At 53.8% G+C, this 12197-nt stretch overlaps 2 protein-coding genes across 3 annotated transcripts in view; one reads left to right on the top strand and one right to left on the bottom strand.

Moving 5' to 3' along the window:
- The first annotated feature begins 2 nt into the window (after window positions 1–2).
- CFAP184 (cilia and flagella associated protein 184) lies at window positions 3–1832 on the top strand. Its single transcript, XM_087817116.1, has 3 exons — window positions 3–122; window positions 171–332; window positions 501–1832. The coding sequence occupies exons 1-3, from the start codon at window positions 3–5 to the stop codon at window positions 1830–1832; spliced, it is 1614 nt and encodes a 537-aa protein (XP_087673242.1).
- A 5845-nt stretch (window positions 1833–7677) lies between these two features.
- The window catches only part of TBC1D14 (TBC1 domain family member 14), a 75307-nt gene continuing 70787 nt past the window's right edge, over window positions 7678–12197 (bottom strand). The window contains exons 13-15 of one of the 2 annotated variants that reach the window (XM_087828352.1): window positions 11758–12016; window positions 10024–10097; window positions 7678–8545 (exon numbers count right to left, since the gene is read on the bottom strand). In XM_087828352.1, the coding sequence (XP_087684478.1) occupies window positions 10032–10097; window positions 11758–12016 (325 nt within the window). In that variant the 3' untranslated portion in view covers window positions 7678–8545; window positions 10024–10031. Of the gene's footprint in view, window positions 8546–9942; window positions 10098–11757; window positions 12017–12197 lie in introns of those variants that run through there. The other variant, XM_087828358.1, reaches the window with a different exon arrangement.

The following is a 12197-nucleotide window of genomic DNA, read 5'->3' as shown; positions in this document are numbered from 1 at the left end:
AGATGGACGGCCACGCCGAGCACCCTGGGGACCCCGAGCGGGAAGACGGAGATGTGGTGAGCCGCGAGGCCAGGCTGTCGGGCATCAAGGCCGGCTCCGGCCCCCAGTCCCCGGCTGAGCCCGCGGAGCGGGAGCGGGAGCCGGAGCCCGAGCCCGAGCCCACGCCGGAGCCGGAGCCCGAAGCCGTAGAGACTTCGGAGGGGGGCGCCGCCGCGGCCGAGCCCCCTGAGGCCCCCGAGCCCGCCGAGCCCCCTGAGCCCGCCGAGCCTGCCGAGCTCCGGGACGGGACGGCGGCCACCGAGGCTGAGGGCGAGGAGGGGCCCGGAGAGCGGGCCGGGTCCGAGGCCGAGGCTGAGGCCGGGGCCGAAGCCAAAGCCGAAGCCGAAGCCGAAGCTGAGGCCGAAGCCGAGGCCGAAGCCGAGGCCGAGGCTGAGGCCGAAGCCGAAGCCGAAGCCGAGGCTAAGCTGGAGGAGCTGGCCGAGGCCGAGGCCGAGGCCGAGGCCGAGGCCGAGGCCGGGCCCGAGGAGCCAGCCACGCCGTGGCCCGAAGGCAGGCCCGAGGAACCGGAGAATGGGGAGAGGGAAGAGGCGCCGGAGGAGGAAGAGAAGGCCCCGGAGGAGGCGCGGAGGAAGAAGGCCCGGTTGCGGATCGCCCTGCCGCCGTCCATGCGGCGCCAGGAGGAGGCCCGGGAGGGGCTGGAGGACGAGGCGGGGAGCAAGGAGAGCCAGAGGCGGAGCGCGGGGGAGGGCGCGCTCGGGAAGGGGCCGTCGGAGGTGGTGCTCAAGGTGGACGCGGAGTGGACCGAGGAGGTGCGGAAGCAGCAAGAGCAGCAGCTGCGCTCGGAGCTCCTGGACCAGTACCGCGCCCTGATGGTGGAGCGCAGCCACTACCAGCGCTACAACATGTACCTGCAGCGCAAGATCTTCGAGTCGCTGCGCAAGAAGAAGGGCCTGGACGCGGGCGAGGTGCCCGAGCGCGAGGCGGAGCCCGAGGCCCCCGAGAAGGAGGAGGCGTACCTCAGCTACCTGGCCGTGCTGGAGGAGCTGAGGAAGCAGCAGGCCGACGACCTGGGCTGGTACCACCAGGAGCTGGGCCAGCTGAAGCAGCAGTGCAGGGAGAAGCTGGCCCGGGTGGAGAAGGAGTGGCGGGCCTTCCAGGCGCTCAAGAAGCACGTGGCCATGCAGGCCATGGGCAGTGGCTGGATGCGCGGCGGCCGCCAGGCGGCCCTCCGGGAGGTGGAGCAGATCCAGGCGCTGGAGGACCGGAAGGAGAAGGAGATGAGCGCCGTGCGGCTGGAGAACGTGCAGCTGAAGCAGAGCCTGGCGCACTTCGAGACCAGGATGAGGGCGCAGGAGGACATGACCCAGGGCCTGCTGCTCATCGACTTCGAGCAGCTCAAGATCGAGAACCAGACCTTCAACGAGAAGGTGGAGGAGCGCAACGAGGAGCTCCTGAAGCTGCAGAGCAAGGTGAACGCCAGCGTGCAGATCATTACCCACGTGAAGGAGAAGCTGCACTTTGTGGACATCGAGAACGCAGGCAAGAAGTCCCAGCTTCTGGACGCCGAGGTCCAGGTGGCCCTCAGGCGGGACATCTTGACCAAGACCAAGAAGGCTCGGGACAGTCTGCGGGCTGACAACATCAGGCTGAACCAGAAGTGCGGGCTTCTGGGCAAGGAGGCGCTCCTGCGGGACATGGAAGACAAGGTCCGCAAGACGGCGCTGCTGGCCGAGCGCCTGGAGTCGCTGCAGCGCCACCACGCGGGGCTGCTGCTGTCCTGCAGGGGCGTGAGGCAGAAGATCCGCGAGGCCAAGGCCTTCCTGCCGCCCTGACGGGCTGCCAGGCCACCGCCACCGCCTCTGCCCTTCCTCGCCTTGCCCTCCTCCTGCCCCTCCTTAGAAGCCTCGCATCTCGTGCTTCCCTCACATCCTCAGCTTCCAGATGGGCGCGGAGCTCAAAACTGGGTCAGCAGCGTGTTAGGTGGGGCGAAGTGAGATAGGTCGAGAAACGGCGGCCGACGTGCCTGATCTCATGAAAAGCTGCCGAACGCCACCCTGCACCTGAGCAGCTGAGAACTGTCCCCTTCCACGTGCGGGAGGGTTCAGCCAGGGGCAGGGCATCCCCCATTCCTGTGCCAATTATTAAATCTCTGACGTACTAACCCGCGTGGTCCCGAGCCTGTCTCGCTCCAAGCTCGCTGTTCCCTGAGGTGACCCTGACGGTGCTTTGGGTGTAAGCAGCCTCCTGCAGCACCCTCCGGAAGGGGGGAGTGATCAGCAGGAGGGGAGCCCGTGTCCTCCCTCCTCCCTGCGCAGGGACAGGAGGCTCAGGCCGCGGAGCCCCTGACGTTTGTTTCTGCCTCAGTGACAGTCTTCAAATCTAATGAGACGTTTTCTTGGATCCTCTAAGGGAACGCACTGATCTCGACCAATAAATGCAATTTTGTTTTCTAGTGAAGACAGTGGCAGTTGTGTTTTGCCAGGTGCAATATATACGGAGTGGTGACTGCTGACTGCCCATAAGCCTTTTGTTCTCAGGAAGGCAACAGGCCCTCACTCTGCACGTGATTTCACTCTGCATCTGATACTAAAACGCCTGTTATTCCTTGCGTTAATGTAAGAAATAGCTGATAGGTCTATCTCCTTAATTCAGAATCGGTGATTAACATTTTCAGGGTGTGTGTTTTTTAATGTTTTTGGAGCTAGGGGTTTGGTTTTATATCTTCTTAATCTTAGGTTAAATTTCGAGATGTGTGGATTTGGGATTAAAAGCATTCTCCCATCCCCAACCTTAAGTGGATCACAAAAAGGGTGATCTGTTTTTTGGTGCTAAGTACCTCTTAAGAATGGCAGAAACCCCACTCTAGGCAGATGACTCCACTGGTCCTGAGAATGTCACAATAATGTTATTTCGATACTTTTGTTTCCTAAAGTGTGTTTCCTTTGATGGCAGTAAAGGTTGATTAAAACTCCTCTTTTCAGCCCACATCTTGAATACCCTTTTTATAATAATAAACCCAACCAGAAGGGAGTAGAGAGCTTTGACGTCCTACTTCCATTCTCCCTGTCCTCGGCAGTGTTTGTGTTTCCTCTACCTGTTCATCGAGGCCAGTGTGAAGTAGTAAATCGCTGGTAAATAAAACATTCTCTTCTTGGAGCCTCAAACGAAAAGCAGCACTGGGTTCTTCTGTGGTTGGGGAGACTTCAAAGTGGAACGACCCGTATGCTTGGTGCCTTTCCCAAGCCAGCGGCTTTTCTAGGTGCTCATCCCTTTGGTTCCCGAGAGGGAGAAAAGGGACCTTCTGCTGATTCTGACCCACTGGCTATTATCCAGGTCGACCAAACACTTCCTCATCGGCCTTGACCTCAGCAAGCAGGTCTCCGAGAGCACAAAGATACAAAAGGAACAAGAGGCTGGCATTGCTTTAAGGGGCAACTGCTCTTCAAATTCTGTTGCTGCACACTACAATGTTAGTTAATTGGAAGGAAATCTTGATGGCTTCATAACAAGGTTGTTTCTGATTATAGGAGAGCTCATTGTGAAATGGCCCCGGCTCACAGGTGGTTTTAGACAGCCTGCCTTGAGGAAGCATCCACAGGCCCTAAAGCACCCTCCCCCAGTCTGACGCATTGAGCCCCATGCCAGCCTTTGACACACCCATTTGTGGCCGTCTGCTTAGCGCTCTGTACCCCATGAGACAAAGGCCCAGAAGGCGAGGACCTTTGGTTTCTCATCCCCCCTGGTAACCAGCACAGAGCCTAACGTATAATTGGTGCTCAGTAAGTTTGTCAAATACATTAATATGCCAGTCTCATTTCCTGAACATCAGTGTTACTTGAATGCCTGTTATACGTGTCAGGCACTGATCATTCCTACGCTGGATTCAAAAATAACCACAGGCAGAAAGAGGGTTCCTCAAGGAGTAGAACCAGTGAGCGAAGTGACGGAGGCAGGCTTGTCATCATGGGAGGACGACCCTGCAGATTCAGAGCGTCTGTTCTAGGACCGGAAACCTCTCAAATGAAGATTGTTTTCATGAATGCCAAAATCAAAAGCGGAAGATTTTTTTTTTCATCTCTGTCAAAAAGTTCAGGGCCTGAAAATCACAGGCACAGTAAAATCTGAGTGAGCTGTTATATGAAACTAGACTTCTGAAAACAGGCCTGAGTGGGAAGCGTCCCCTTCAGTGTTCGGGGGGCGGTCTGTTTCAGCAGCTCTGGCCAGGCACCTGAAGGGGACATGCTTTCTCATCAGTAAACAAGAGTCATTTTTGGTGACTTACCACATCTGGGATTTTTTTATGATATAAGTGGAAATACATGTTTTTTGGGGTGTTTTTTGTACATCTGCAGCCATAATTTAGATTTCACTACTGATTGGGGGTGCCTGTCCCTAAAATAATATTGGAGATAATGCACCCCAATTTGTGCTTTTTGTTTTAAACCTGCAGAAAGTCAATGTCAGAGTGATGGCAAGGACTCCAGGGGACTTGGCCCTGGAGAGAGGACATGTTGGAAGCTAGCCGGAGCCAGGACCAGCAGGCGGGAAGGGCAGCGCTGAAGCTCGGGTGTCTGACTTCCCGTGTAATATTCCTTTCAAAGGGTCCTCTAGTGTGTTTTTTTTAAAATAACCAGTGATTTTAAGTATGGACATGTTTTAATCAATCAATTTACACCATCCCCAATATTTCCATGGATGAAGTCCCATGTTTCACCCAGAGGACGGAGACAGAGGTGTACTAGGAGGAGAGTGGTGCTTGGGAACAGGCTCTGGAACCAGGCTGGCCTGGGTTCAGTTCTCTTGTGATACCACCTGGGACAAACACTGCACCCCTCGGGCCTCAATGTACTCACTCATAAAATAGGGGGGAAAGTATCTCTCTTCTGGGTGGTGAAATTATGATTTTTATTTTCTTTGTGCTTTTCTGTAATTTACAAATTTTATACAATGAACATTTGGGGGGTGAGGGGGGATCTTGATTTTTAAAAATTCCTAAGTTCACCAAGAGGGAAGATACTAAAAGTCTGCATGTCAAGAGAGTGAGTCTAAATGAGACATCACCTCACTCCTGTCAGAATGGCTATCGTCAATAAATCAACAGGCGGAGGGGCTGGCGAGGGTGTGGAGAAAGGGGCCCTCCTGCGCCGCTGGAAGGCAGATGGAGCTTCCTCGAAAAATTAAAACTACACCTGCCTTGTAACCCAGCGATTCCACTTATGGGAATATATCCAAAGAATCCCAGAACACTAATTCGAAAGAATACATGCGCCCCTATGTTCACTGCAGCGTTACAATAGCTGAGATCTGGAAGCAGCCCAAGTGCCCATCAGCAGATGACGGATAGAAAAGCTGCGAGGCATTCACAGGGTGGACACTGCGCAGCTGTAAAAAAACAACAAAATCTTACCCTTTGCAACAGCAGGGATGGACCTGGAGAGCATCATGCTGAGTGAAATAAGCCAGGGAGAGAAAGACGAGCACCACATCATCTCACTCATACATGGAATCTGACGAACGCGCTGAACCAATAAGCAAAGGACTCGTAGCTGGAGAGCAGGCCGACAGCTGTCAAGGGGCGTAGAGGGACTGAGCAAAAAAGAAAAAGAACTCATGGACATGGGGGGAAAAAACTTTTACTTAAAAAAAAAAAAAAAGGTGCCAGGTACCCTTTTTAACCTCGGTCACAGAAACGGAACACGGCTTAGAGAATTTCAGTTCTGTTCCTAACCTTTGGCTAAACTGTGCCTTAAAGGCGGGTTTATTTTTTATTGGAGCAGTTTGAGAAAAACTGCTGAGCCTCTGGGGTCAGCCGGGGGTAACTTACTTTATTGTGTTGTTCAGGGCGAAGGCCACTGCCCCTCCAACCACAGGGAACCTCCTAGGGCTCAGGCATCCTGGGAAGGTGAGGCCTAAGCATGGCCGTGGCCGTGCCCAGTGGAGTAGCTCTGTCCTAGAGCGAGCTTGAGGTGCTCACGGAGGAGCCCGGAGCAAAATGTGAGCTAGACAGCACTGCAGGCCTCAGAAATCCCTGGGACCCGAGGTCATGGCCGAGTTCCTGGGTAGGTGGGTAGTGCTCTGGGGCTTCACGTGGCCCATCTGAGGACTTGCTTTGGCCCTAAGACTTCCATCTTCCATCTGCCAGTGCACCTGGAGGTACCCTTCCACTGCTCCACCTGGTGACCAGCAGCTCATCTCTAGGTCCGCCTTGGTGTCACGCTGGTGCAGTGTCTTTTTCCCCCACTGTCTTGTCTTCGTGGCAGGCTCCACACTTCAGGTGGTAGCTTTCGGACTGGCAGTCCCATCCCCCCACTCCCCCCACCCTGTTACACTTGGTTGTCAAAAACATTCTACAACTTCTACCCCCAACTGCTCCTGTGCGTCCCTGAAGCCCACCCCTAGGAGCTGGCCACCTGGAGAGCTGGGCCTGCTTCCCAGGGTGTGATGCCTCACACACAGGAGGGGCTCAGGGGAGCAAGTGACTCCAGGCCTCACCCCACATCCTGCTCGTGGACCAGAGGTCAGCTAGAGGAGACAGGCTGCGCAAGGCCCCGGCGCAGTGTGCTCCCTGGGGAGAGCTGTTTCTGCACAGGGGCTTGGGAGCCACAGACCGAGTCCAAACCCAGCCCTGCCACGCACTGGATGCAGGAGCCCCAGCAGATCACTTGAGTCACACCTTTGAAATGGGGACAATGACAGCAGCTGTGGAGATAAAATGAGGTCATTCAGAGCACCTACCCCAGGGCCTGGCATGGGTGGAGACTCCAGTGGCGTGACTGTCAATGGTGACCACCAGTCCACTCACCCCACAGCCTGTACAGAATGGAGACAACGGCAGCCAGGGAGGCCAAGCCATTCACCGGTGAGGAAGGCTGTGAGGTGAGTTCGGCACAGTGTGGGCCGAAGACATGGGAGCAGATGCCCCTGAGCTGCTGTGTCTCTGGGAGGACGGGCAAGAAGTCTCGGCACAGGGGCCACAGTTCCCCAGGACAGGCCCAGGGTGATGCAGGGGGCGAACAGGAGGGTGGCACCATCTATGACAGGTAGGACAAGTATAAGAGCAAGAGCAGCCGAGGGCTCCCTCCTGAGCCTCCAGTTCTTGGCCTGAGTAGCTGGCCCGACGGGAACCACCCTGTGACCTACGGGAGCATTTGTGCTGCCTGGTGATCCAGATGATCCCTTCAGCCACCACTTTAATAGGGCAGGATTACTGATCTCAGCTCCACAGATGGGAGCCAAGGCCCACTCTGGCCCAGGGAAAAGCCAGGGTCCCCTACTGGCAGGTAGGGGAGCTGGAGGTCAGCACCTGGCTGACAAGGCTCTGAGCAGTATTCTCAGGGGGAGTGGGAAGAGCCCAGCGGCTGGCCCTAAAGAAAAAACGACCTGGTGGGCTAGGCGGCAGGGCAGAAGTGGAGGCAGGTGAGTGGCAGACGTGGGGGTGGGGGGAAAGGGCTACAGCTGGTGCCAGAGTCAAGTTTGAGGGGAGCAGCCACTCTGGGGCTCCCCTTCAGCTTGGGAGGGGTGCACTAAACTCTCAAACCCCTTGTACCATCCTTCTGATCTCACTGATCCTATTAAGTGAACCTTAAAATACTGAAACAGCATAATATTCCAAGTCCAGTACCTCCATACTTCAAGGTGAGAACTTCAATTTTAAACCAAACTACAGTGAAAATAAGCAACAATTTTACATGACTTTTATTTAATAAAACCATATATTTACAATTCAAAAAGTCCTAATTTGATACACTTCACTAAATAAGATTAAAGGTTAACTGTACAGGCAATTAACACATGATATGTAGCAAGTGTTACCAGGAGTTTCCTGTCGGCAAACTATTTAAAATAGTCAAAACTGAGCAGATACAAAGTGTCTTTTAAAGTGAACTTGTTTCTAGAGATTCCAAGGCCTGGCGGGCAGCAGCTTTTGCCTGATGCCAGCTGCAGAGGTGGAAGCCAGGGAGCAGGAGGTGTGGGCCTCCCAAGGGGTGGTGTTACCTCGCAGTTTGTTTCCAGTTTTCCTAGTTGACAGAGAGGCACAGCCCTGTGCTCCCAAGCAGCCCTCTGTGGAGAGGGGCCATATGGGGTTGAGAACTTCCCGGCCCCTGAACAGGTCATGAAAACTTGAACTAGAGATGTAAGTACTCAGATGACATGGAATCCTGTTTAAAAACTTAAATGCAACTTGGTGCTATCCAAAGAGGTGTCAACCCGACAAAGATCATTCAGGGCTGGGTCTGAATGCACAAGTGCATCCTGAAGGGCGCGAACCCCCCGGCTGCACCACTTTCTGTCAGGACTTAGGAGCATCCTTATGGACGTTAAGAAAAGACATACATCTTTCAAGAACAGGAAGCCCACGTCACAGAAGGAAACGAGCACACCTATGGGGGACGGCTCAGGCTGGTTACATTCAGCATCATGGCGTCGGGGACCAGCTGTGTCTGGAAGGAGCTCAGACCTCAGGGAAGACCTCATCCCAGAGCTCGGGCAAGTCAACATTTAAGGTCGAGGCAGAAAGTGGTTTCTGTGATGCTCGGCAGCCTCCCTGGAGAATGCAGTAAGGAGATCAGGAAACAAAGGCAATTCTGGGGAAAATGCCACACAGAACAGAGCCGGGATGGGGGGGCGTGAGGATGGCTGCAGGCCCGGCAGCTTGCTACTGCACCTGGAAGTGCCATCAGCGGACGTGGCAGACGTAGGAAACCTATAAAAATAATATCCATAGCCAGGCTTTACCCCCTAGCCCAGGTCTCCTAGTTGCAGGCTACAATCTTGAAGCCAAGGGCCAGACTCCAGTGCAGCACCGTGTGGCTGCCGGCGCCCTGGAACCTGGTCTACCCACCACACCCAAAGACCAACATGCCCACAGATTATCATGTAGGAACCTATTTTCATAGAGATGTGCTGGTCCTTTGGACTACTCTGTGCAAAAACCATTTATTTGAATTTGGACAACCAAAGTTCTTAATACAAAGTTCTCAAAGTTCATTTAGAACAAAAAAGTACTAACAAACTTGGGGTAACCAGCCAGAATGAAAAGGCTGATAGTACGGACACTAAGAACATGTCAAGACTGTCTGGGCCACTAGATATGTGTGGCTCGCTTCAATCCTCATGACAGTCTATCTTTAAGCCAAATGCTCAAGGAGGGAAACAGTGGTACTCAGGGCTGATGCTGCTGTCGAGGTGACAGGACAGAGGAGCAGGCCCCCCAAATACACACACACTGTGCTGACTGCACCTGCACAGAATGAGCAGAGCAGGTTTAACACCCTCACTCCCTCCGCTCTGACTTAAAGGGAGACTGTTCCATCAGCTTCAGGGCTGTCTCTGCTACCCAGGGCCTTCTGTGTGCACAGCTCTTTCTGCTCAAACTTTCCTCCATTGCTCAACAGGTGCAGGGGGGCAACCTTAGGGAGCTAGGGCTCCCACTGGGCCTACATGTGCATTTTCAGCTCTCGTGCTGTGACTGTGTCAAGGCAACATGGTAAGACGACAACCCGAGGGCAGGTTGAGTCCCAGAGCTCATTTGCCTTAATGCATATTTGGTAGGTGGGCTTTAAAAACTGGACCTCTGTTTCTGGAAAGATTATCTTAATATCTAAGTCAGTAATCTCTTTCTTATCGAATAGGTAATTGTGGGCCAAAAACATCTCTGAGGTCTCCCAAACAACTTCTCATGCACCTCGGCTAAAAAAGACTGTCAGTCCTTTCCAGTAGTTGACACAAAAGCATTGCAATTTAATCACATTCGCTGGAATAAAGGGAGGGAGCCACTGCCCTATTTTTAAACCATGCAGAGAGTGCAGTGGTTGCCATGTCAATACCAAGTCATCATTCCACTGAGCTGCTTAAGGCTAAGCCTTGGTTTAATTCTTTAAAAGTTTGGTTTGTTTTGTTTAAGGCCAACTCCAGTATCAGGAACCAAACAGGAAAACAGGCCCTGTTCTCAGCTGCCAGTGTGTCCATCCCAACAATGCAGGTGCGCTTGGAGATCTGCGCTGGTGCTGAACATGAGCCCACCTGCTGCCTCAATGTCTGAGCGACGGGCTTCCTTTCTCCATTTCCCGGCTGTCCCTCTGCAGTGCAGTCAGCACCTGGGAATCACAGGGAAGACGTCCGTGGGTGACCCGCAACACACTGAACACAGGTCCAGGGGCTCCTGTGAGGACTACCTCCTGCTTCTGTGCTCCTGAGGTCCACCATGCACACCTGGACCCAGACACACCTTTCTGACATGCAGACCCACCATGCCACTTGGGCGAATGTGCCCCAGACCGCTCCCAGCAGCCACAGTGCCAACCAAGACGGGTTGCAAGGCTCTCCCTCACATCCACCCCATACTACCCACCGCTGAAGCTGGGCTTCCCGCTCCTTTCTGAGCTTCCCAAAGGGATGGGCTCCCTCCTCTCTGCTCTCCCAGCTCTTAGTTAACACTTTCATTTAATAAATATTTCATCTGCTGTGACTGCTTAACAGCAGCGACAGTGACAATGGCTGCAGTTCTCAAACACCCCTCTATGCCAAGCAGAGCTCTCTGTCCACCAGGCACTCACAGCCGCTGTCTGCTCCGCATAAGCTCAGGAGGGTTAACACCCCATCATAAGGCACCTAGGCAGAGGAGATATGACTTGCTCCAAGACAAACTGCCCATATGGGTTCAAACCCAGGTTTGTCTGATTTCTGAACCCAGGGCATCCATGGAGCGCCTGTGCTAATCCACCAGAGGTGAGCACCATGCCACTTCAATTACAAACTACAGGGATAAAGCAGAAGTATTTACATAAGTTTCAAATAAGTTGCACAGAAGGACCAATGGGAGATAAAACTCCCACACCTCTAAGTAACAGGACTGGCAACCAAACACAAACATCTACTTGCTTTGTAAAGCTCAGGGGTCTTCAGCTCAAGCACAGCCTCTAGAACGGTGCACAGGCCAAAATTCCCACGGGCCTTGGCCTGGGCCTGTATGAAACTCCACGGTGCTCCCCCGACCCCCACCAGCAAGCTAATCCCTATCACTAGCCCATTTTACAGTGTCCAGTAAACTCTGACCTAGTTTTAACCAGTAATTTGTATTTAGTTCCTAAAGCACAAGAAGCAAAATGGGTTTAATCCTTCCCTGTGTGTGTCTATGTGTGTATGTGTGTGAGAGTGGGTGTGCACAAAGTGTGTATATGGGGGGGTGTTTATGGGGGGGGGTGGCTGTGTGTCGAGGTTGTGTGTGGGAGGGGGAGGGGTGGCCATGGGAAAGCACCTGTGACATGGAAGGAAGGTCAGCAGACCGTAACTGTGCATGTTGGAAAGTCAAGGTAGTAACACAACCCAGGGAAGCTGGGGCAGGACCTTCGTTTTGCGAAGCCATCCTCCCACCCTCCACAGGGGGAGTGGGGCTCCATGAGTGTTAGTTCCCTTTACTTTCTGTCTCAGGCATTTTTTTAAGGGGGGGGTTGGTTTACAAAATGCCATCTACCATGCAGAGAGCACCGTGATGGCAAACCAGAAGCTCTGACCTCCCAGTGCCCTGCAGAAAGGGTGGCAGGCTTTTATTACGCAGCCCCCCAACTGGCAGAGACCCGAAGAAGAATGACTGCCCAAGACCCCTGGCAGAGCCGAGCCTCGGAGCTAGGTCTCCAGCGCAAGAACCACTGTGCAGAGGACTGTATCCTCAAGGGGTTCTCTGAATCAGGGACTCCCTCAATTATACTGCTGAGTCCCATCTCCAAGGGGGAAAAAGGGAACAAAAGATCCACTTACCTGAGCCCACTTCTTGTTTCGACTTTGCATCTGAATCCCAGCTATGGAAGCAAAGAACTCCTCTGCGGGCAGGTCCTCAGGCAGCCTGGTGAGGAACTGGGCTATGTGGATGAAGTCCATCCGGGTCAGGATGTCCTCGAATAGCCTGAGGATGCCCAGGGCCGTGCGGAACAGGAACTCCTCCCCGTCACGACAGAACACGTCCCATATGCGACAGGCCAGGTCGAGGGGCAGAGATTTGCTGTACAAGGTAAAGATCCTGGAAAGAAGGTGGTGTTCAGATGTGGGGTGGCACAGAGAAGGAACTCTGAACTCAGGTGTGCTGCACTACAAATGCTCCCCAGGCAGCCACTCCCTGCTTAGATACAAACATGGGGGCGGAGTGGGGGGCCCAAGGAAGGCAATGTGAGGATGGTGGGACACAGCATGGCTGGCTTTCA

Source organism: Miniopterus natalensis, chromosome 1, assembly GCF_054644295.1.
Source record: "Miniopterus natalensis isolate mMinNat1 chromosome 1, mMinNat1.hap1, whole genome shotgun sequence".
Lineage (NCBI taxonomy): Eukaryota > Metazoa > Chordata > Mammalia > Chiroptera > Miniopteridae > Miniopterus > Miniopterus natalensis.
This window is presented reverse-complemented; position numbering and strand designations above follow the sequence as displayed.